This window comes from Capricornis sumatraensis, chromosome 5 (assembly GCF_032405125.1).
Source record: "Capricornis sumatraensis isolate serow.1 chromosome 5, serow.2, whole genome shotgun sequence".
NCBI classification, from domain to species: Eukaryota; Metazoa; Chordata; class Mammalia; order Artiodactyla; family Bovidae; genus Capricornis; species Capricornis sumatraensis.
The window spans coordinates 71027554-71053452 of NC_091073.1; the positions used below are offsets into that span (position 1 = coordinate 71027554).

Sequence of the window (25899 nt, forward strand, 5' to 3'; positions counted from 1 at the left end):
GAGCCTGGTGGGCTGCAGTCCCTAGGGTTTGCAAAGTGCCAGACACGCCTGAACCAACTTAGCACGCATGCATGTACCGCCATCCTTATATATAGAGAGAAAAGAAGTAGCTCTCAATGGCTGTCAGGACATTTCAGGCACCTTAGTAAAGGGTCTGCAGATTCATTGAGAGGTTCTGTGGAAAAGGCACTCGACCTGGCAGCTTGGAAGCCAGGGTTCTGGTTGGGGGACCCCACCTTTGCTGAGCCTCAGTGTCCTTCTCTGTAAAGGACAGCTGCTCTACTCCAGAGAAACTATGGAGATTAAATGAGAGAGTGAATGTGGCCATGGTCTGCAAACCATAGAGCCTCATATGAATCATCTAGTCACAAAGACTGTCTGTTTCTCATTTTAAAGCACAGCCAGTTCAGTGATTCAAGGGGACTAATGATGCATGAGTAGCCTGTCTCCACCCCCCACTTCTTCTTCTCTCTTCTGCTGGGCTTGCTTCTAGACCCCCTCATGGCTAATCAGTCCTAGGAAGTAGGAAGATGAGAACTAAGAAACTCAGTTCTATCAGCCTCTTCATTTGATTCCCAGGCTTCCATTCCAATGAACCAACCAATTCTGTCATATTTTGGATTCAATCTAAGAGTTAATATTGGTTAGGCTACTGTGCTAGGTACAGTATAAGCAGCTTTCTGTATATGAATTCCGTTCATCTTCATAATAATCCTATGTGGTAGGTATTATTATTATCTCTCCTTTACAAAGAGAAGTTGAGTAAATTTGCCCAGTGTTACCCAGGAAGCGTCAGAGGAGGATTCAAAACCAGGCCACTGGGTTGTAGACTTTACATAGCTAACCACCAGGCTACCCGGGAGATTCCCTTCCAGCTGTCCATGCTATTTCTATAGCTGGAGGCTTCAGTGTTTTCAATTGGGTAATAAACATTAAAAAATTCAATATGCAGTGTTAGCATCAACATTTATGAGTGCGTACAATTTGGAAGCATGCAGAGGAGAACGAAAAAAGCATCAGAGCAAGAAAGGACACCATACAGAAATGTAATAATCTAATGTTCCCACCTCTGCCTCCACTCTCATCTATGGCAGATAAGTCTAACTTCCGGGTTACCAGAGGTGGGGGCAGGGTGGGGAGGGAGAACTGGATGAAGACAATCAAAAAGTACAAACTTTCAGTTATAAGTTATTAATAAATAAATACTAGGGGTGTAATGTACATCATGGTAAATATAATTAAACATTGCTGCATGCTATATAAGACAGTTGTCAAAACAGTGAATCCTAAGAGTTCTCATTACAAGAGAGAAAGGTTTTATTTTCTATTTCACTTTGTATCTATATAAGATGATGGATATTCATGAAACTTACTGTGATAATTATTTTTCATGATGTATATAAGTCAAATCACTATGCTGTACACCATAAACTTATACAATGCTTTATGCCAATTACATCCCAACAAAACTGGGGGGGTAAAAGAATAGATTGAAGAGCCAGACTGGAAAAAAAATAAATTTAATTACTGCATCCAAAATTTGAACAATCAAGAAGACATATCAGAAACAGGAATACAAACAGATTGGGAAGAATCCTGAGTCCTTGCTTTAACTGCACCCACACATTCTTATAAGGAAAAAGACAAGCCAATAAATCCTGTCAACTATATTTAAATTACTCCTGATAGAATCATTCACTTTTATTTTAGTAAAATTTTTTCACTTTCCTGGAAAAAAATCTTTATGATTGCTCTGGACAACAACGATAGCATTCCCAGGGTCTTGCTCCTTCGGAACTTTCTCTCAACACATAAGGACCACTGGCCTGTGCCTAATGGGCAGAGATGCCGATCCTTGAGAACTGAAGCTCTCTGGACCCATGAGAGGATCGGTTATCTGCAAAACTAGCTCCAGGTCTTTTTAAAGGTGGTATAAACTAGCTGAGGCTGGAATCAGTTGCATTTAGCATCTGCCATCTCTGAAGGTGGCACTCAAGCGCTCAGACTATAGTGCCTTTATACAAGGAGACCGTATCTAGGCCTTGGGGTGCATGGTCAACCAGCTAGGCATCTGGGGCTTCCAGGAAGAGCCCTGTGGCTTTTGAGGTCCCTGTAAGCTCCTTCCAGAGGACTTCCTGAAGCAGCGTTTCTCATACTTTGCTGTGTACATGACTCACCTTGGGATCTACCTAAAAGGGAGACTATGATTCAGTGGGTCTCAGGTGGGACCCGAGATTCTGCTTTGCTAACAAGCTCCCAGGTGATGGGCATACTGCTGATCCAGAAACCACAGTTTGAGTACTGAGACTAAAGCATTTGGGAAATTTGTCACTGTTTATCTTAAGCCAGGAGAAAGGAGCAGCAGAGGATGAGATGGTTGGATGGCATCACTGATTCAATGGACATGAACTTGGGCAAACTCCAGGAGGTAGTGAAGTGAAGGACAGGGAAGCGGGGCATGCTGCAGTCCATGGGGTCAACAAGACACTACTTAGACACTGAACAAAAACAACGACCTTAAGCCATGATGCTGGTGCTACCAATAAACCTCTGATGGGATCCTGGTCAGTCTGTCTTCTCCATAATAGGAAAAGCAAATAGAGGTTAAGCGGCAAGAGTGATGTAAGACCCAAATGGGAAAGAGCAATAGGTACTCTCTTACTTTAGGGGCATCATACCCTAAATGACAAGGGTTTGAATGTTCAAAACATGAGCAAACAACAAATCCCATGATAAACTTAAATTGTCAGCGTTCAATGTGGTTTTCTTCTGGATGTGGTTGGCTGTTTTGTGTTTGTTTTTCTTGAAGTATAGTTGATTTATAATGTTGTTAATTCAATGTGTCTTTATTAAAACCCACATTTGTGCATAATCTTTCCTATCAGACTTTATGACCCACTGGGGTAGCTTCCCACAGGTGGATTCTTTCTCTTCTTCCAGACTCTTGAGCAGACAACAAGAGTAGAAGCAAGAAATAAGCTTTTTTTGGTCACAAAGGGTTTTCCTGTGGGGTTTAATCCCTAGCTCTCCAGACACTAGTGGCAAAAAAATTACCAATTACCAATTACCAATCTTGCTCATGTCAGTAAGACAGAATTAAGGAAATTTTTCTTGTGGAAATGTCTCTGCTTCTCAAAAGAGAAAAAAACGTGGAGTCACATAGCAACCCCAGGGAAAGGACGAAGGTCAGTCCGAGTGAGAAAACCTGGAAAAGCGTGGGCTCTCACTCAATGAAGGGCCATGAAAGCAACATCAACCAAAACAGCACAGGAAATTGTCATAGAAACAGGTGCCTCGTGACCCTAACGTCCACCGTGCTGGTAAGAGGAAGAATAACACTCCAGGACAAGAGAGTAAAGCTTTGGGAGAGCTGAAAGGGCACAGATGAGGTTGGGTTTTACAGCTAACTTGGAAATGGTAAGCTCTCTCTTCTCTTGCGAACTGTTCTCTAACCAGGGGAGAGACTGTCAATCACTACTAAATAAAAGATACAAAAACATGGAGGGGATAAAAAGGAACAGTATGGTCAATATTACTTAGACCCATAACCACTCTTTCATTGACTAGCTCACTCACGTGATAACCAGCGACCATCAATTCAGGACCATTTAAACAAGAAAAATGCAGGATTCCAACAATTCTCCACCTCACATTTATCGAAGCTGGTGACAGGTGTCTCTGAAGCCATTACTGGTCTCAGGACACAGAGAAACCCATCTGCTCACAAACTGCAGCGACAGCCTGCTTGGTGTTGTCACTGCACACGTGTACCATTTGAATATGACAATCTGGCAGGAAGGAGAAAAACTAGGCGGAAGCTAGGAGGCCCCTGGAGTGTAGCAGAATATGGGTAAGTCCAGGAGGGAGGCTGCCCGGCTCCATCCATGGAGTCACATATCCACCTAATACACATTTCCTAACAGCAGTTACGAGCTGGAAATGGACCTGTAGTTACTGTTTAGTCACTAGCTCATGTCCTATTCTTTGTAACCCCATAGACTGTAACCTGCCAGGCTCCTCTGTCCATGTGATTTCCCAGGCAAGAATACTGGAGTGGGTTGCCATTTCCTTCTTCAGGGGATCTTCCTGACCCAGAGACTGAACCTGCGTTTCTTGCATTGGCAGGCGGGTTCTGTACTGCTGAGCCACCAGGGAAGCCCCTGGAAATGGAGACTAACCTTGATAGGGTGGCTGGGCTTTGATAGCCCTGTGTGTGTTCTGATTCTGAAGCTCTCCATGCATCCATAAGACAGTGAAACATGTATGACCCCCATTTTAAAGATGGGAACACTAAGGCTGAGCAACCTGCTAAAGGCCACACAGGCTAGGAGCTGGCCAGGCTGGGGCTGGGCCACCATGCCCCACGGAGGAACATCTCTAAGGTTCTCTCACTAAAGGAGCCAAGGCAGGCCTTCCTGGTCTTTATTCTTATCCAGCCCTCCTCCCCTGCTGACCCAATCCGGATCTTGCCCTTTCTTCAAGTCTAACCTCCCCATGAAGCCCCTGCCCATACTTCCTTCCTTGATGAGCCCACTCATATCTGAGATTCCCAGTCCTCTGGACACATCGTGGACAAGACAACCTTAAAAAAAATCACAACATAGCTCCTGATCATAAATGGTTTCTGTAACATCATGGAAAATTTAGAAAATCCAGAAAAGGAAACAAGTATCATTCATAGCCTTGTCACCAGAGGCTCTTTGGTCCTGTGTCCCTCTGGAGGAGAGGAGCATCTGGTCGTCCCTCTTGTAACACTAGCCTCCACCCCAGTGAGCTGCATGGATGAAGTACTGAATGGATGATTATTATTTTGCCAAAATCAATGTTGATAAACTTTTGGCTATAATACCTCAACACTACGCCTTGAAAATCCTTTACCTTAGCTAGATGATTCTGTTAAGTGTGTGCCGAAATGACTTAGCAAATTGTTTTCTCTCTCCACCAGAAACCTAAGAGTCCCAAGGTTTTCACTACTGAGCTCACCTCTCAACAGTATTTTGCCAAGTGTCCCCATCCCACCCATGCCAATGCCAGCCTTTAATCAGTGCTTCTCATGTGTGTGCACTGCACTAAGTCCCCAACAAAAATTGTGTCGTTTAATCTTCACAGCAGCCCTAAGGTAACTATTGTCATTTGTTTCCTAGTTTTAACAAATGAGGGAACTGAGAAACAGCAAGGTCAAGTAATTTAGCTGAGGTCACACAGCCAGCAAGTGGCAGACCTGGGATTTGAATCCAGGCAGCCTGCCCCCCAGAGCATGGGTTCTTCATCACTGTAGTAACCTGATTCTGCATAACTAGGTCAAGGGACCACAACCATCATGCTGCGGTCGGTGCCTGTTCACTGACATCCTCTCGGAAAACGCTTCCCCAAAGAGCCAGCAGAGTGGAGCAAGGAGACAGGGAATGGCCCTCCCTCTATCTGCACGGCGTCAGGCAGAGGGTCTGGGCCGAAATCAGCGCTTAGTCATGGAACCTGGGCTTTCTCTGTACTTTTCTGTGGCTGCCTCTCCTCCCAGAAAGCCAGCTCCTAGAGCACAGGCCTAGGCACTGTGCCCTGTCTCCTGCAGGAGCTTCCCAGGTGGCGCAGTGGTAAAGAAACCACCTGCCGACGCAGGAGACAGAAGAGACGAAGAGATGCGAGTTCGATTCCTGGGTCGGGAAGATGCTCTGGGGAAGGAAATAGCAACCCACTCCGGTACTCCTGCCTAGAAAGTCCCATGGACAGAGAAGCCTGGTGGGCTACAGCCCACGGAGTCGAAAAGGGTCAGACACGACTGACCACGCACCACTTCGGCAAACAGCAGATGATCCTGCATTTTGTTAATCATGTTATGAAGAGACAGAGGAAAAAGAGGAAGGTAAGATGGTGAATAAGAAAAAGAATAATTATCTTTTCTTGTCAAATCCAACAACAGATTTCTCTGGTAGGGCACGGGCTTTGTGAGATTGGTTGTTTTGGCAAGGGAGGGGCGGGGAGGCAAACATAAAGCAGGGAGAAGCACCCCGTCTACGAAATGGGAAGGTCTAAAGGTAAAGAGCGCTGCCGCCGCACGCTGAGCCTCGCGGGCAGGACGCTCGGGAGGCCAGGAGATGACTCCATGCTTTTGGTCCAGGCAGGCAGGCATGTGTGGGCTTCAGCAAAGTGAATTGACTCTGCTTGACTGCTGCCCCCAAAGGCAGCAGAAAGCTGTCAATAGAAAGGTCCTTATCTTTCTGGAAACACTGCATAGGATAGGGGCTGGCAATGGGCCTGCCAAGGGAAAACAAGGATTCAAAGCCATGAATGAGGCTGTTCTAAGAGGAAGGTGAAAATATTCCTCCCGTGGTTTCCCCAACTATTAAAAAAAAAAAAAGCAGCCGCACAATTGGATCAGATTATCAAAAATTTTCAGGGAAATGACAGACTCAAGTTCACCTGCTTGATAACCTTGCAGCATTTGGGTACGTGTTACTTCAACAAATACTACGAGCTACGACAGCAACAAGACCATTTTCTGAGTCATAACCTAAGCCTCCTTTATATAAAACAGATAAACAGCAGTGGAGAGAAAGGCACTCTTCTGTGGAGAGGGAGAGGGTGAAGCTTCCGCCTGATCTCCAGAAGTCCTTCACCCGGTCTGTAACACTCCCTTCTCATCCGATCTAGGGCACATCGTAACTGAGAGAAACCCAAGCCTGCGTGTATTGCACCCTCACCAGCCCTGAGAAGGCACTTCCCTGAAGACAAAAACTCAGCCAGAGCGCCCAGCACACAAAAGCTTCCCTAGCAAAGGGGGCCTCGTGCCAGGCAGAGGCCCCACCTTGGGAGCACCATCCTGCCCGCTTTGGCGGAAAGCTCCACTTGAGAAATGGACTCAGGAAGCCCAACAGCATTAATAAAATCTGTGTGTCTCTGTTACACAAAGCAGCTTGATCTGAAAGAAAGTATTCAACCAAGTCAACTGCTTTTAGCTAAATATCTGGATTTTTGGGACTGCATTTGTTTTCCCTTTACATACAGCTGCCTGGTTGCTTTGCACAGTCATAGGCTTGGTAAAGCAAGATGGCAGAAGGGGCTCTGGTGGGAGCTCACCTTCCCTAGTGAAGCACATTCTGCTGGTAACATGTTGCTGGCCACCACAGATGAGAGAACCAGGTGGCCAGCTCATGAGTGGACCCTCTGTGGAAACCAGCTGCAAAGTGAGTATCGTGTACTAATCAGATATTTGGGGGGGTTCGGGGGGGGAGGTAAGATTTACAGAAATCCATTTTTTTTCCTTTAACTTTTGCCTGCTTTGATGTCTTTACTCGGGTGTCTAACAGGCACTTCAAACACTGACAAGTCCACAACTGAAGTCTTGGTGGTCTCACTCCTTAAGTTTTTTCCTGCAACTGTCCCCATTTCAGTAAACGAACGCCATTCCCTTCAGTGAGTAGATGAGGAACTCTGGAGTCACCCTCATCTTCTTTTTGGATGACAGTGACAGCCTCCTCACGGGCCTCCCTGCACCCCCTCTCCCCCTCACAGCCTGCTCTCTGCTAGGTGGATCTCTCTGGTGCTCCAGCCCTTCAGAGGCTCCCCAGGTCAAGTCCTTTTGTGACCTGCAAGCCCCGGAAATTCCTCAAGATTCACCTCTCACTCCTCCTGCCTTCCCCCTTCACTCGGGCCACACCAGCCTCCCCTTGTTCCCTGAGCCCTGGCTTTCTCTCCCCCTGTGGCTGTATCTGCTGTTCTCTCTACCTGGAAAGCTCTTCCTGCAGATCCCCTCACGGCCCACATCTCATTTCAGTTTCACTTAAGTAACCTTCTCAGTGAAGCATTGCCTGCTCCCCTAATCAAAACTGTCAGGGCCTCAGACACTTCTCAGCCCCTTTCCCTGACTCATGTTGTTTTCTCCTTGGCACTTGGCACTAACACGTCATGCGTTGTCCTCATTTATCTTGTCTCCCTGACACTAGAATACAAGCCCGGTGAGATCTAAGATTTTCATCTGTCTGGTTCGAGTGCTAGGGACAGAGCAGTAAAGAGTATCAAGGGCTTACTAGGTGTTCAGTAAATACAAACTGAATGGAGCAAGTGGGATAGACCAGGATCTGTAAGTCAAAACTCTATTCTGGATGAGTCAAACAGGCTTAGAAAATGAACAAACAACAACAAAAAGAATTGGTTGGACAAATGATATTAATCAGACAGACTGACAAAGGCCGTTTAAAACTCCTCTTCTTATAATGGTGGATTAAGTGACACTGGTCAGGACCAACTCTTCCACAGAGAACTAAGAAAGCTGGATTCAATATGAAAAATGCCTTCTTAATTATATTGAGAGTTAGTACCCATAGATGTAAGCCTATCATAAAAAGTTGCTTTTGTCCTGAGGACATCTCATCTACTGTTCTCAAAGAAACTATGGCCTGCTTGGCCTACTCCAAAGTCAACAAAGGAGCTTCTGTGGCAAACCATCCTCGCTTTAGGCTAGGACCCCAAAAGTCTATGCTATGGTCTGAATATTTATGTTCTCCCCTCCAGAGTCATATGCTGAAATCCTACCCCTCCGGGTGATGACATCAGAAGGTGGGCCCTTAAGGAGGTGATCAGATCATGTAGGTGGAGCCCTCATAAATGACCAAGTGCCCTTATCAAAGAGGCTCTTGGCTTCTCTCTCTCTCCTTCCACCATAGGAGGTTCAATGAAAAGATGGCCACCTGTCCAGGAAGTGAGCCCTCACAAGATACCAGCTCTGCTGGCACACTGGTCTTGGACTTCTAGCCTCTAGAACAGTGAAAAATAAATTCTTGTTTATAAGCCACCTAGTGTTTTGTTATAACAGCCTGAACAGACTGAGTCTGCTCTCAGAACAAGAAGAAACCAGGCCTGCAACCTGGCTTTGCATCACCTGGAGAGTTCTAAGAACTACAAGTCTTAAATTATTTGAAGGTGGTCTCCGACTGAATCCTCTCTGGAGGAAAGTACCATTATCTTAGGCCTCAATTTATCCCAAAAATATAAATCTTCAAATACAAATATACAAATTTTCAAGCACACAGAGATAATCCAACACACAAAGAAACAAGATACCAGGAAGGGGACCCAGTGAAAACAAAAGATGACAAAACAGACTTCAAAATTTTGAAACACTGGAATATCCCAAAGTCTCTTATGCAGCTAAGCCTACCATATTCAGAGAAACAAAAACAAGTTTGAAGATTCCAAGAAAGAAATAGATACTAGGGTTTTCCCTGGTGGGTCATGGGTCAGTGGTAAAGAATCCCCCTGCCAATGTAGGAGACACGCATTTAATACCTGATCAAGGAAGATCCCACAGGCCTTGGAGCAACTAAGCCCGTCGAGCCTGTGCTCTAGAGCTTGGGAACCACAACCACTGAACCCATGTGCTGCAAATACTAAAGCCCGCACACACTAGAGCCTGTGCTCCGCAACAAGAGACCACCACAATGGGAAGCCCGAGCTAGGCTAGTTCCTCCCACAGCTAGAGGAATAGCCCCTGCTTACTGCAACTAGAGAAAACCCAGAGCAGCAACAAAGACCCAACACAGCCAAAACTAAAATTATAAAAAAAGAAGTAGATACTATATTAAAAGATTTGGAAAAAGAAAATTCTAGAAGAAATAACATTGAAACTGTAGAGTGCTTACAGTGGGCAGGGAAGTGAACTTGGGGGAAATGTCACACAATCTGACTTTGTCTTCCAATAAAGAGAGAGTAGTTTATAAAATAGGGGTGAGTATTCATTTCACATGCTTTTCATCTAGAATGAAACAAACCGTCAGCTAACCACAAACATCCAGATTCCTAAATCCTAAGGAGGCTGGGGGGCGGGGGGTGGGGTGGGGGAAGCAAGCTCTCTACAAGAGACTTTATCAAAAGACAAAAGAACAACTGTCCAGTTTCTTCGCCTCCATATCCATCCACATGAGGGTATATCCTTTATACTGCCTTCTGGCAATTTTCTATTACAAGAGATCCTCCATAGCACTTGCAAGCATTTTGGTTTTAAGTCTACTGGATGAGAACCGGAATACTCAGTTGTCTCATAAAAGACTGTGTGCTTCCCACCCAATCAGAGATTCTTAACTCAAGGGATGCTAGAAATAACCATCATCCCCGCAACAAACAGCTGTGTCGCACCCCGTTCCCCCTCCCTCTCCGCCTTCAGCCTCCCTCCACGAACTGCTATCTTTAAGCCACAGGGCAGACAAGAGAAAAACAATTAGTCATTCCGGGTTTTGCCCACTTTCCCCACAATCCGTGTTATTCAGAGCACAGTCACTGGAGACAATAAGACAGCTTTGGAAGCCAAGCAGGCACCTACAGGTCTGAAAGACTTGAAGACTTTTTCCAAGACTTCATGGAGTGTCTTCTTGCCGCAGGAGGAGATGTAATCCTGTGCTAGCTGCAAGAAAGGCAGGCAGTCTTCACTCTCACTCCACACGTGCTGCGTGCCCACCAGTAAGGGAAAGGAGAAAACAAAGACACAGTTATTATACTCAGTCTGAAATACACAAAACCAAGAAGATTTTTTCAATTATGTGAATCTGAAGAAGGCCTCCATTCCACAGTAAAAATCCATATAGTTATTCTTGACTTGTATCGAAGGCAGAAAATGAATACCCTGCAGAAAGCCCCCGTGCTCCTGGTCCATAATCTCACCTGCTCAATTTTCCATCAGATCTGCCCATACATAGCAAAAGGGCAGGGGGATCAATATTCCCCTTCCCGTGATTTCCGATGTCCCTCTCCTGATGCTGGCAAAGTGAAAGTGAAAGTGAAGTCGCTCAGTTGTGCCTGACTCTTTGTGACCCCATGGATAGTAGCCTGCACCAAGCTCCTCTGTCCATGAGATTTTCAAGGCAAGAGTACTGGAGTGGATTGCCATTTAGGGTGGCTTTAAAATGGGAGGGAGGAGAAACCAAGAGCTTGCATAATCCTTACCACTGCCTTCAGCAATGGCTGAAGGATTAAGAAGGAGTTTGTAACTGCTTACTTGGAAACATTCTTTACCCAGATTAGCCTGAGAGTGGGGGCGATGGTCACTTTGCTTCAAAATTGAAACATGTATGCTATCATGTAAGAAACGAATCGCCAGTCTATGTTCGATACAGGATACAAGATGCTTGGGGCTGGTACACGAGGATGATCCAGAGAGATGATATGGGGTGGGAGGTGGGAGGGGGGTTCAGGATTGGGAACTCATGTACACCCATGGCTGATTCATGTCAATGTATGGCAAAACCAATACAGTATTGTAAAGCAAAATAAAGTAAAAATAAAAAAAATTTTTTTTAATTTAAAAAAAGAAAAAAAAAATGAAATGAATTTAGGAGAACACATGGAAAAGTCATCCCTACTCACCAGGAAACAAAGGCTCTCTGAAATCTCACCTTCCCTTAAAATGCTTTAAGAGGACATTGTAGGGCTTCCCTGGAGGCACAATGGTAAAAAATCTACCTGCCAATGCAGGAGATGTGGGTTCAATTCCTGTGTCAAGAAGATCCCACATGCTGTGGAGCAGTGCCACAACTAACAAGCCTATCTTCCAGAGCCCAGGAGCTGCAACTCTTTGAGCCCAGGTGCAGCAACTACCAAAGCCCCTGCACCTAGAGCCTCTGCTCTGCAACAAGAGAAGCCTGTGCAACTAGAGGGCAGCCCCCACTTGCCTCGACTAGAGAAAAGCCCATGTAGCAGTGAAGACCCAGCAAAGCCAAAAAAAGAAAAATAAATAAAAATTATTTTATATATATATATATACATAGACACACACATATTTATATATATATAAGAGGGCAACGTACCCAAGCAACACTTTGCGATGTTAACATGCACCAGGAGGAAACTGATTTAGGCTTTATTTTTTCTTAGGCTAGACAAGTATTTTTTTTTTTTTTCTTTCCCACATGAGGATATCCATTTTAGCACATCTTTAAGACTTGGCTAGTTTCTCCCATAAATGTTCAAGGATCTGGAATAAGCCCAAGAAACTAGTTTGAGAGATGAAGATGCAGAAGCCCCCTGCTCTGCATATCTGCACAACAGGATGGGGATAGGGGTTACTGAAGACCAGGATAATATCAGGGTGTCAGTCAGGTACCAAGCATTGCTGTTTACAGGGGCCGGATCAATGACAGCTCAACACTGGTGAAAAAAGTGTAGAGGAGAGGAAGATGTTTGCCAGCTGAGAGCAAGGAACAGGCACTGGGCAGCAAGGGACAGATCAATTTGGAGAAATGGTCCATGTCAAGCATATACTTACCCCAGCTATTAATACAAATGATTAGAGCATCACCCCCAGAAAGTCATATGCCCAACATGCAATAAACAGATTTTCCCTTCTTCCTTTTCACTGCAGTATCCTCAGGAACTGGAAAGAACTGAAAACGCTGCTCAGATTCAAGAGAGAATAACGTGCTAATATGCCATCGTTACACCCCAATTATCTGTGTTTCACAGATGTGAAAGTCCAATTCTGATACATGCCGCTCTATTTCCAGCAGACTTCTAGAGTAGCTTCCTCCGTGACCTAATAAAGATACCTTCTAGATTCTCTAACTTTAGAGAACAGTTCAAACATGATTCCCTATTAAGTGGAGGCCCTTAAAGTTGTCGAGTCACTGAAATGCCAGTCATGTAATCGTCTCTTGCATTGTACAAAAAGCATAATAGTACAGTTCAGTTCAGTTGCTCTGTCGTGTCTGACTCTGCAACCCCATGAATCACAGCACACCAGGCCTCCCTGTCCATCACCAACTCCCAGAGTTCACTCAGATTCATGTCCATCAAGTCGGTGATACCATCCAGCCATCTAATCCTCTGTCATCCCCTTCTCCTCCTGCCCCCAATCCCTCCCAGCATCAGAGTCTTTTCCAATGAGTCAACTCTTTGCATGAGGTGGCCAAGGTACTGGAGTTTCAGCTTTAGCATCAGTCCTTCCAATGAACACCAGGATTGATCTCCTTTAGAATGGACTAGTTGGATCTCCTTGCAGTCCAAGGGACTCTCAGGAGTCTTCTCCAACACCACAGTTCAAAAGCATCAATTCTTCGGCGCCCAGCTTTCTTCACAGTCCAACTTTCACATCCATACATGACCACAGGAAAAACCACAGCCTTGACTAGATGGACCTTTGTTGGCAAAGCAATGTCTCTGCTTTTCAATATGCTATCTAGGTTGGTCATAACTTTTCTTCCAAGGAGTAAGTGTCTTTTAACTTCATGGCTTCAATCACCATCTGCAGTGATTTTGGAGCCCCCAAAAATAAAGTCAGCCACTGTTTCCACTGTTTCCCCATCTATTTGCCATGAAGCAATGGGGCCAGATGCCATGATCTTAGTTTTCTGAATGTTGAGCTTTAAGCCAACTTTTTCAGTCTCCTCTTTCACTTTCATCAAGAAGCTTTTTAGTTCCTCTTCACTTTCTGCCATAAGGGTGGTGTCATCTGCATATCTGAGGTTATTGATATTTCTCCCAGCAATCTTGACTCCAGCTTGTGTTTATTCCAGCCCAGCGTTTCTCATGATGTACTCTGCATATAAGTTAAATAAGCAGGGTGACAATATACAGCCTTGATGTACTCCTTTTCCTACTTGGAACCAGTCTGTTGTTCCATGTCCAGTTCTAACTGTTGCTTCCTGACCTGCATACAGACTTCTCAAGAGGCAGGTCAGGTGGTCTGGTATTCCCATCTCTTTCAGAATTTTCCACAGTTTATTGTGATCCACACAGTCAAAGGCTTTGGCATAGTCAATAAAGCAGAAATAGATGTTTTTCTGGAACTCTCTTGCTTTTTCCATGATCCAGAGGATGTTGGCAATTTGATCTCTGGTTTCTCTGCCTTTTCTAAAACCAGCTTGAACATCTGGGAGTTCACGGTTCACGTATTGCTGAAGCCTGGCTTGGAGAATTTTGAGCATTACTTTACTAGCATGTGAGATGAGTGCAATTGTGCGGTAGTTTGAGCATTCTTTGGCATTGCCTTTCTTTGGGATTGGAATGAAAACTGCCCTTTTCCAGTCCTGTGGCCACTGCTGAGTTTTCCACATTTGCTGGCATATTGAGTGCAACACTTTCACAGCATCATCTTTCAGGATTTGAAATAGCTCCACTGGAATTCCATCACCTCCACTAGCTTTGTTCGTAGTGATGCTTTCTAAGGCCCACTTGACTTCACATTCCAGGATGTCTGGCTCTAGGTGAGTGATCATACCATCGTGATTATCTTGGTCGTGAAGATCTTTTTTGTACAGTTCTTCTGTGTATTCTTGCCACCTTTTCTTAATATCTTCTGCTTCTGTTAGGTCCAGACCATTTCTGTCCTTTATTGAGCCCATCTTTGCGTGAAATGTTCCCTTGGTATCTCTAATTTTCTTGAAGAGATCTCTAGTCTTCCCCATTCTGTTGTTTTCCTCTATTTCTTTGCATTGATCGCTGAAGAAGGCTTTCTTATCTCTTCTTGCTATTCTTTGGAACTCTGCATTCAGATGCTTATATCTTTCCTTTTCGCTTCTCTTCTTTTCACAGCTATTTGTAAGGCCTCCTCAGACAGCCATTTTGCTTTTTTGCATTTCCTTTCTATGGGGATGATCTTGATCCCTGTCTCTTGTACAATGTCACGAATCTCAGTCCATAGTTCATCAGGCACTCTATCTATCAGATCTAGTCCCTTAAATCTATTTCTCACTTCCACTGTATAATCATAAGGGATTTGATTTAAGTCATAGCTGAATGGTCTAGTGGCTTTCCCTACTTTCTTCAATTTAAGTCTGAATTTGGCAATAACGAGCTCATGATCTGAGCCACAGCTTGCTTGTTTTTGCTGACTGTATAGAGCTTCTCCATCTTTGGCTGCAAAGAATATAATCAATCTGATTTCAGTGTTGACCATCTGGTGATGTCCATTTGTAAAGTCTTCTCTTGTACAAAGTGCCTTTAAATCCATTATTGCACTTGATTCTTAGTGGGGATTCAGCAAGAACAATAAAGTCCACCTTAATACAAGTTTGGCTCAACACCTATTTCAAACTCAAATTTTAGAAAGTTCTGGCATATTTCAAATTCTTATCCAAGTCAGAGATGGGATTAACACCTAGCACCACACAAAGGAAAATCTTAGGCCTGCCTTCTTCCCTAGACTTGTTATGAAGATTACAGAGAAAGTAAAAAGTTGATTAAGTACCTCGTACAGTGCCTGGCTGGCAGATAGTACAATAGCTTTTCAATAAATGATGGCTATAAGTCCCCTATTTCCCCTTTTGCATTTTCAGGATGGTGTGGGGGATTTCCACCCTCAGTAGCACTAAATCAGACAGGCTATATAACTTCACTGAGAACACTATCCAAGGCAACTTGGGTTAGAATTAATTCAGAAGCAGGTGTATCTATGAAAACCTTGTATTTTTTTTTTTTTTTACAAATATAGCCTGTTTTTTAACTATCTTTTTTTTAAAAAAAAAGTATTTTAAGTTATAAATTAAGGAAATAAATTAAGAAAAGTATATCACTCAAAGTGTTAGTCGCTCAGTCGTGTCCAACTCTTTGCAATCCCATCGATTGTAGCCCATCAGGCACCTCTGTCCACGGCATTCTTCAGCCAAGAATAGTGGAGTGGGTTGCCATTTCCTTCTCCAATATCACTCAAACTGTAACAGAATCACAGTGTATCCACCACCGCCGGGCAATCAGTTTCTGCAGCTTAAGTGTTTCTAAGGCATCTACAGCCTCATGCAGAGGAGGTTATTCACGCCACCATTTTCATTACTCCACTTTTGGAGTTGCTGATTTATAAATACATTGGAAAAGAAAGACTTGCATACATGTCTGCTAAGTCACTTCCGTCATGTCTGACTCTTATGTGTCCATGGGATTCTTCAGGCAAGAACACTGGAGTGGGTTGCCATGCCCTCCCTCCAGGGGATCTTCCTGACCTGGGGATGGAACCTGCGTCTCCTGCGTCTCCTGCAGCTCCTGCAGCTCCTGCGCCTCCTGCAGCTCCTGCACTGCAGGTGAATTCTTCACCGCTGAGCCACCAGGGAAGCTCTGGAGAAGAAATACTTAACACCTGGGAAAGGCCTTCCTGTCCATTCTCCCTAAATTTCCTTGACGTGGCTTTCTAACTTATCCCGAATTGCCAGCAGTGTTGGTTTTCTGGTTTTAGAAAAGAGTTTCAGCTGAATCCCTGCCCATGTGATAACCTGACAGAGCAGGGGGTTTGGAATGAGACAAACCCAGGTGTACACAGCCGCTTATAAGACATCACTTACTAAATGCTAATTATTTCATATCCATTGTATCTCATAACAAAAGGTATTCAGTTTTATTTACTGAAACTGCCCCCTTCTAAGACTACTCATGGCAGTCAGTGAAAATCTACAGAATACAAGGTGAGGTGAGCTAAAAAAATAAGTCTGTAGTTGGGGAAAAAAAAGACAAAGGGAAAACAACAGAAGAATCATGTAAAAACCCGTGAGATCAGGACAGCAGTGCCAGGTAAACAAGCCTAGCACATGCCATGGATGGAACGCAGACTGGCTGCCACTGCTCTGCAGAGGCCTATGCAAAGAAAGACAAGCAACCAGGGACCCGAGGCAGTGCCCACAGACAAAACAGGCCAACTCTTCAGAACTAACAGGAATGGGACTAGGGGCAGGAGCGCTGTAGTTGTTGTTCCGTTGCTAAGTGGTGTCCGACTCTTTGCGACCTCATGGACTGTAGCCCGCCTGGGATTCCCTAGGCAAGAATACCTGAGTGGGTTGCCATTTCCTTCTCCAGGGGCAGGAGGGTTACTCTTAGAAAATTAGAGAGGCCTATTCCAAAACCAGGGGAGGGCAGAGAGAGTATCTGGTGGCTGGGCTAAAGCACCTGAAAGCAAGATCTGGGGTCTAGCCTTTGTACAAGGACAAACGGGAACTTGACCCAGAGTCTGGCACCACAGAGCATGGCCACAAGGCCTTTCACTTGGAAAATATCTTAAGCATGAGAAATCAAACACTCACTCTGGCCATAAAAAAACTATAGCAAGGGGTCAGGGAACCTGTGGCTCTGAACAATGTTAATTCCTTGGCAAATATACATCTGGGAACAGAATGTACTGAACTTCCAATCTGGTAGAGAGAGCCAAAGCAGATCACAGACACGGACTGTTACAGTATTAGAAATGCCAAGGAAAGGCTTCACAAAGGAGGGGAAAGAACTGGTTCTTCAGCGTTAGAGTGCATCTCAGTGACCTGTGCTGTGCTTACTCACTTCTGGCTCCATGGACTGTAGTCCACCAGGCTCCTACATCCATAGGATTCTTCAGGCAACAATACGGGAGTGGGTTGTCAGGCCCTCCTCCAGGGGATCTTCCCAACCAAGGGATCGAACCCAGGTCTCCCCCTTTGCAGGCAGATTCTTTACCATCTGAGCCACCAAGGAAGCCCTCTCAGTCACCTGGAGGCTTATCAAAACACCATCGCTGGATCCCACACAGGAATTTCTGACACTGCATTTCCAACAAGTTCCAGGTGATGCTTATGTTGCTGGTTCTGGGACCACCGTTTGGGGATAGACCAGAACTGTGACTAACCTCATATTTGAGGATGGGCATTACATTACTTTGCTGACAAAGGTCCATCTAGTCAAAGCTATGGTTTTTCCAGTAGTCATGAATGGATGTGAGAGTTGGACCATAAAGAGGGCTGAACACTGAAGAATTGATGCTTTTGAACTGTGGTGTTAGAAAAGACGCTTTAGAGTGCCTTGGACTGTAAGGAGATCCAACCAGTTCATCCTAAAGGAAATCAGTCTTGAACATTCTTTGGAAGGACTGATGCTGAGGCTGAAACTCCAATACTTTGGCCACCTGATGCAAAGAACCAACTCATTAAAAAAGACCCTGATGCTGGGAAAGGCAGGAGGAGAAGGGGACGACAGAGGCTGAGATGGTTGGTTGGCCTCACTGACTCGATAGACATGAGTCTAAGCAAGCTCTGGGAGATGGTGAAGGACAGGGAAGCCTAGTGTGCTGCAGTCCATGGTGTTGCGAAGAGTCAAACATGACTGAGCAACTGAACAACATTGCATTAAAAGGGCTTCCCGGGTGGCTCAGGGGTAAAGAATCCACCTACAGTGGAGGAGACACAAGAAATCCAGGTTCAATCCCTGGGTCGGGAAGAGCCTATGGAGGAAGGTATGGCAAGCCACCCCAGTATTCTTGTCTGAAAAATCTCATGGACAGAGAAGCCTGGAGGGTTACAGTCCGTGGGATCACAAAGAATTGGATACAACTAAAGCAACATAGCATGCAATCAATTACATTAAAAAAAAATCTAAATGTCATGATCAACTAAAACCACTTCCAATTCTCAGGACAGCATGGTTTGCAGTGAAGCGGCCCCAACTTGTACCTGCCCTGAGCAAGCCTACTCTTTCCTATAGATTCCTGCCCATTTGGAGCTGAAAATCCCCAGTGAGAACTCTGATTTCAGCACATGTCATCTGTGGCCCTTATTTCTGTCATTAAGTTGGGATGGAGTTTCTTATCAAAGCGCATCTGGTTTAAGACGCAAACGGGAAAATGAGCACCTTTCTGTTTTCTGTAGTAGAGATAAGAATATCTAGCTTATCCAAGAATGGAGGTAGATTATTAAAGTAATTCAAATGACAAATACCTTTTTGATCACAGTCTGTATGCTTCTACTGTTCTAACACTTGTGGGGATGGCGCTTGACTTCCTGGTGCTCAGGCAGAGTTGGGGATGGCAGGGAGCGAAGAACACACCCGCTGTCCTCCCAGGACTCAGCTATCTGTGTCAAAGGGCCATTGTGAAGCGACTCAGTCTTACCACGTGGGTTTTCTGCTGCCAGCAGTTCTGGGGAGTCCATTTTAAGTTGGTACGGCTTAACCCAAAACTGACTGCTACCCATATAAGAGGTGAGGTAAGAGTGGCAAGCCATCTCATGACAGCCAGCATTATTTCTGAACATGTCTGACCATACCTCCAATCTGCTCTTGGTGTCAAACACTGATCTGGTTTATCAAGGAGGAAACTGAGACTCAGAAAGTTTAAGCAACTTGTCTATGGTCACACATGAAGCAACGGGCAAAGCCAGGATATCAAGAGAGATGTCTTGCTTTCAACCTGAGCCTCAGCTCCTTCCTTTGCAAGTCAAAGAAAATAATAATACCCCCAGGGTGGACATGGGCTTCCCAGGTGGCACAGTGGTAAAGAATCCACCTGCTAAAGCAGGAGCTGCAGGAGCTGCAGGTTCCATCCCTGGGTTGGGAAGATCCCCTGGAAGAGGGCATGGGAACCCACTCAGTATTCTTGCCTGGAGAACTCCATGGACAGAGGAGCCTGGTAGGCTACAGTCCACAGGGTTGCAAAGAGTCAGACACGACTGAGCTACTAAGCACAACAGGGTGGATATAAAGATTTCAGATTTCAAGAGAGGGACCTCCCTGGCAGTCTTGTGGTTAAGACTTTGCCTTCCAATGCAGGGACGTGTGGGTCTGACCCCCTGTAGGGGAACTAAGACCCTAAGATTCCACGTGCCACACGGCCAGAACACCAAAACATAAAACAGAAGCAATATTGTAACAAATTCAACAAAGACTTTAAAAGTGGTCCACATAAAAAAAATCTAAAAAAAAGGTTCCAAGAGATAAGCTGCTTCTCATTTAGCAGAGGCTGATGAGTGCTTATGTCTTCTCCCCCTTACTTGAGTTTATATTAGCAAAAATTTACTCTCCTTGGGATTACCCCTCCATGAACGATAAAGGACATATCTTTTTCCCTGAAGTAATCTCTCTAGATGAATAATACATGGCCAGCATAGGAAGCTTTACAGTTTACCACTACTGCTCATTTAACCTGCAAATAATGTAATATAGGTTTGATTATCCCCATTAGACAGAAGAGGAAACTGAGGATAGGGTTTAAATTGAACAAGACAGGGCCTTCTCTTCACTATACCACCATGGAAACATGATGATGCAACCTCATTCAAACAAGTTATATCTTCTTTCTCCAGAATAAAAAGGTTATTTAGTCACACAGTTAATAATAGAGACATGCCTAGAATGAAAATGGGGATTATATCTATATATACACATATAAAGTCACAGTCATAGGGACACATACAAAGTTAAATCACATAGTTCTTCTATAAATAAAACATTTTTCTTTAATACTATGACAACAGCTATCTTTGTTTTTGTATTGGGGAGGGATTAAACTATACATGCAGAACCAAACATGTTGTGAATGGTTGGCAGGACAATAAGGGAGCGCCCCCCACCCCCTCACCATCAGCAGCAGGGAGAGGCTGGGCAGTGGGCTTTGTTTCCAGAGAGCTCTTTTCTCCAGGACGAGGCGAGGAGGGAAAGCAGCTGGTGCTGCCATGCCCAGGAGCACGTGCCCCTCTGTCCGTCTGGCATGTTAGTGGCTGCCAACGCCCCATTCCTCAAGCCTGACCGAACCCTGGGGACCTTTTGAGCTGGCAGAGGATGGGCGTGCCGCCTGTCTAAGCTCTCGGCACCCTCCCTGTGACACCCAAAGAGCCAGGCAGGGTAGCCGTGTCCCTGAACCCCCAGCACACACAGGGCACTGGCAGCATTTTATCCCAGACCTGAACTCCCCAGCCATCCATAGAGAGAGACTTGAATCAGCAGCAGTTTGCAAAGGGACCACATGGCCTGTAAAGCAAGCAGGGGAAGGAGTTCACAAGGGGCCCAGGAGCTGCCAAAGAGAGGAGAGACAAAAAGAAGTCCTTGTTCCTAGGCCCCAGCCTGATCCTGTCCAGGAGGCCTTCTGCATGGTGGAAGGGACAGCCCTCTGGGCTTTGGCTCAAGTCCTGACTCTGTCACTTCTTACTGGCATAGTCCTGGCTGAGTCCTTAAAGTTACTAGTGTCGGTTTCCTCGCCTATAAAATAGTAATACCCACCTTACAGAATTTTTGTGAAGCTCAATAAGATGTAGCCCTTGAACCCAAGTCTGAATCGGGTCCCCTGTTGTCACCCCTGTAGTGCCAAGTATTCAGTTCACAGCTACCATCTATTAGCTGTAAGGAAGTTAGTAAACCTCACTCGGCTTCAGTTTTCTCATCTGTAAAGTGGAGATAATTACAGAGAGTGGCTTCTGAGATTACTAAGATTAAATGGGTTCATACATACAAAGTCTGATACATGGTACTTCACACTTAAGTGGTAGCTGTCTTTGAAGCTGTCACTCTTGAAATTTAACATGTCTTCTATACTGAGCTATTACTCATTCATTCATTCTTGCAAACATGCACTGAATATCTGTCACATGTCTGGCATGTTCTGAGTGCTGCCATACAGGGATGAATAAGGTCTCATGAAGCTTAATAGGCTAGTGGGCGAGGCAGAACATAGGCAGTGGACTATCAAGTATTAGTGAGTGCTATGGTAAGAATAAGAGAGGGTGAAGTAAGGGAGTATGTGGTCAGGAAGGTTTCTCCCAGGCTGCAATGGTATAAAGAAAGGAGCTATGTAAGGAGGTGGGGGAAGGGTGTTTTAGGGAGAGGGAACAGCAGATGTAAAGGCCCTAAGGCAAGAATGAGCTTGGTTTCTCTAAAGACCAGAAAGGCCAGTGTGGCAGGAACACACTAAGCCAGGGGGAAGAATGGGCCAGGATGAGGTCAGAGAGGTGGCGGGAGGCAGATCGTGTGGGAGCTTGAACCCAGGAAAGCTCAGGTGTTATTGCAAAAGTGATGGGAAGTCTGTTTCGGAGAGGGAGGGAGTGGTAAGAACACAACCTGATGTTTTTATCGACATTTTAAATAGATCCAGAGGGACTGCTATGTGCAAACTCTGCCTGAGATTGTTAATATCATCCCCACTTTAGGCACTGTTCCCAAACAAATCCGCTAGGGAGATACTAATATCATCTCTATTTTACAGATGTGGAAGTTATGACAGAGAAGGGTTAAACAACTTCCTCTGAGGCACAAAGTTAGATGTGGGGAGCTGGGGTGAAAGCTTGAGTCGCCTGCCCCAGAGCCTGTGCCCCTAGGCATTATACCACACTGTTTCTCAGATGAAGAGAATGGTCCTATTCGAAGTAGCCCTGGCCACGTACAGAGTGAGCCCTCAATAAATGTTAAATGAATGAATGCTATAAAAACACTTTGTAAACTGAGAAATGCTATGTAAATATTCTTATTGTTTACAGATCCTTCAGATTACAAGGATTCCATGCATCTCAAATTTCCTCTGATACTTAGCAGATTCTCCTGGGAAAAAGCAATGGACAGAGGTAGGACATTTTCTTCAGGTCTGAGTTTCTTTAACTAGAGGCAAACAGCATCTTGACAAACCTGGCCTGCAAATCTGAGGCAAGGTTTTGGGCTAAGAAAATTCCAGTGTTTGGCATCTTGTTTATTATGGCCTCTAGAAACTGAGAAAGGTCCGGTCTGCCCAATGAATTACTCCCCGCACCCCCCCTCCCCACCACTTTCTTTCTTTCCTATTTATTTCATTTAACTGTCAGTGAATGAATACTTTCAAAAGAAATACTTTCAAGTATTTAACTCATACAGGTGGAGATTTAAAATGTAACATGGGTGGCCTTGAAAAAGGCCTGATAGACTTCATGTTTCTGAATGATGGTTTGCTAAACATATTCAAATCAAGAGAACAGCCTTGCTTTTCTTCACCCACTTATTCTCTTTGGATATGTCTCCTGCAGTGAGAGCAGGATGGCTGTGTGGAACCATGAGTTCCGGAACCATGAGTGATTCCTGCCCCATTTCACACAGTAAGGAGGGGAAAGGCCACTAGCAGACCAAGGAAGCCCAGGGGTGGAAGGGACTCCTAGTCAAACCCCAACACTGCAATTACTTGGATCCTGGTGCCATTTCCACTACATCCCTGGTGCTTATTCATACTTTTACTATGGAGTAAATAGATCAGCCCTGAGATTTCTTTGGAAGGAATGATGCTAAAGCTGAAACTCCAGTACTTTGGCCACCTCATGAGAAGAGTTGACTCATTGGAAAAGACTCTGATGCTGGGAGGGATTGGGGGCAGGAGGAGAAGGGGATGACCGAGGTTGAGATGGCTGGATGGCATCACGGACTAGATGGACGTGAGTCTGAGTGAACTCCGGGAGTTGGTGATGGACAGGGAGGCCTGGCGTGCTGCGATTCATGGGGTTGCAAAGAGTCAGACACGACTGAGCGACTAAACTGAACTGAACTGAAATCTCTTTTTAATGATCTTCCACATTGACAAACAACACTTACTTATTTTAACTACAGTTAATAGTGTTCTTACATACATTTATATTTTACTTGCACTTCACAAATACCTATGATGGAGGCATTCTGATTAACCTAATTTTACAGGTGAGACATTGAGGCTCTTAAAGAGATAAGTTCTAAGCTCTGGGGAACCCCAGATCTCTGACCCAAATTTGTGGGGCCCTTGCTGTGCAGTGGAGACTGTCAGGTGCATTATCTATTTGATCACCTGGGGATCGGTATTATACCCATTTTTCAGATGTGTACACTGAGCATTTTAAAACATTAAAATGCGTTTGACCAGAGTCACGCTGCCACAAGTCAAATTTGACTGCCACTCAAGGCTATCCCTCTTCTAGAGGGTTAGGAGGCTGGGGCCTGGTGAGTCTCTCACCTTTGTGGAGTGGAATGGAGGTGGTGGGAGGGGCATGCTTCATGTTAAGTCACATGGAAGACTTCATCTCTCTGGGGCCAAGAAAGACAATCACGCTAACTCCTTGTCGAACTTTCTGTGGTAGCTGGGGTGCAAGACAGCGTGAGCTTTGAACCAGCTTTGTCTCACCCCACCTGAAGAGCCAGCGCCAGGCCGCGCCTCTGCACTGCCCCACCTCCGTCCCCAGGGGCGGCAGCAGCGCCAGCTCCAGGCTCAGGCCGGCAACTCAGGCCGGTAACCTGAGCCCATAGCCGCCTCCATCTTACATGTAGGGACCATTATTTTTACCCCGTCCTTACAAATACTTCATGGAACGCCATCCTCACCCAGTCTCCACACCTCCCACCCCAACTCCCCGGCCCTCTACCTCCCCTTCCTTAACTGCCAGCGCCAAGATCCCAAGTGAGGGCAGGATACAAAGTCGAGAATTTGGACACCGCAGTTTCAGGGCCAAGTCCCTCCGAGCCCGGCGCGGGGCGGGAGGTGGGATGGGGAGGGGGAATTTCACCCCCATCTGGAAAAACCGAAAGGCTCTGGCAGGGCCAAGGCCGCCGCCTCAGCAGGAGAGAACCTTTTGGGCTCCACACAGCTCGTTGGAAGCTCATAGAGGAGCAATGGAAGCACAAGAGGAAAGGGGGCTAGGCGTGCCTCTGTGTGTGAGTGTGTGTGTGTGTTTGTGTGCGCACGCGCGTGTGCCTTTTTAAGATCCGGGGTGTAATTCCGCAAAGATGGTCCAGGAGATGGGGCATCACTAGTGTGGACAGAGGCTTTGTGTCTTAATACCACCGAGAATAACATGGGGAGAGGGGTCGGGATGAGGGTTCTCTAGGGCGGGGAAAACTCGAGGAGTTGTGTCTGCGCATTGAGAAGGTAACGGGATTCCTCACCCGGACGGGACGCCTGGGTGGAGGAAGCTCCGGACTCCGGATCCTGCGGGAGTGAAGGGTCCGTGCGCCCCGGCCCGGACTGGCGCTAGGCGCAGACATCCTCGGAGATGCTCTAGCCGAGCACTGCGCTCGAGCCGCGGGGTCGCGTCCCGGAAACTGCCCTCCCTAGCCCAGCTTCCCGGATTCTAAGGATGCCCCTGCCTGCCTCCTACTGGCCTCACCCAGAGTGCTGACCCCAACGCGCCAAGCTCAGGGGCTCGCCGGGCGGAGCGCGGAGCATTGGGGTGCCTGCAGGCGGTTACGCCCCCCCACCTCACGCCCCACCGCCTCCCCGGCGAGCGGGAGCTGGGGCGCAGGGTAGTGGCCGCGCGTCCACACTCCCGCGCGCTGCGGCGGTCCCTCCCCCGAGCACTCACAAAATTGTCCCCGCAGCCGTTGTCCGGACACAACACGTAGAAGGAGACGCCGGGATCGGCGTAGAAATCCATCCTGCGCTCGGTCTCCTCGGTGGCGATGAGCTCGAAGGGCGTGTTGGAGCACCATTTCTCCGCAACGTCAGCCAGCTGCTGGAAATCCATCCTGGCCCGCCGCGCCCGCCGCTCCCTCAGCCTCCTCGCGCGCCGCCCGCCTCCCGCTCCCTCCGCCGCCCGCCCTCCTCTCCTCCGGCGCCCTCCTCCCGGACGGGCAGCGCGCGGCTCTGTGGCTCTCGGGCAGGCGGCGGGGCCGGGCGGCTCGGGCTCCCTCCGGTCCCGGGGCTCCTCCCGGCGGGGACTGTTTACATGCTGTGTGTAACCGGGTGGGCGGTGGCCAGGGACTGCGCGGCGCCGCGCCCGGCTCCTCCCCGCTCCGCCTCTCCGCCCGCCCCTTTTCGGGCAGCCCCGGAGGCTGGCGCGGCCCGGCCGGGCGAGGTTGACAGTGGGCGTGGACGGAGCACGGCTGGAGGCACCGTGCGCTCCGCGGACTTTCCTGTCTCCACCTGCCCCCTTTTTAAAAAACGAACCCGGAGTATCCCGGGGCCCTCAGGAACCTAGGGCCGCCCCGGTCCGTGACGTCATGAGGTCCAGCCAATCACCGGAGTCTGAGACCAACGCCGAGATCTGTGAGCCGGGTGACGTCACAGCGCGGGCCCGAAAACGGCAGCTCGCAGGTTACAGTGAAGCGGAGTTATCTGGATCGCGTTTATCTGGAGTTTGAAGGCCGGGAAAGCATTTTTCCCAATGAGACTGAAGTGTAGAGAAATTTACAGAACTACAGAAAACGTGTACCTTGTCTGAGGCTAGGAATGGAGGAGCTGAGAAAACCAAAGGGAAACAGAGCTTTTTCAGCTCTGTCATCTGAATGATG

The 25899-nt window shown here is 46.5% G+C and overlaps 1 protein-coding gene across 1 annotated transcript in view; it reads right to left on the reverse strand.

The window, feature by feature from the left end:
• Window positions 1–25133, reverse strand: part of MTURN (maturin, neural progenitor differentiation regulator homolog) — a 29216-nt gene extending 4083 nt beyond the window's left edge. The window contains exons 1-2 of the mRNA XM_068972323.1: window positions 24972–25133; window positions 10313–10435 (exon numbers count right to left, since the gene is read on the reverse strand). Coding sequence (XP_068828424.1) covers window positions 10313–10435; window positions 24972–25133 — 285 coding nt within the window. The remainder of the gene's footprint in view (window positions 1–10312; window positions 10436–24971) is intronic.
• Between the last annotated feature and the right edge of the window lie 766 nt (window positions 25134–25899).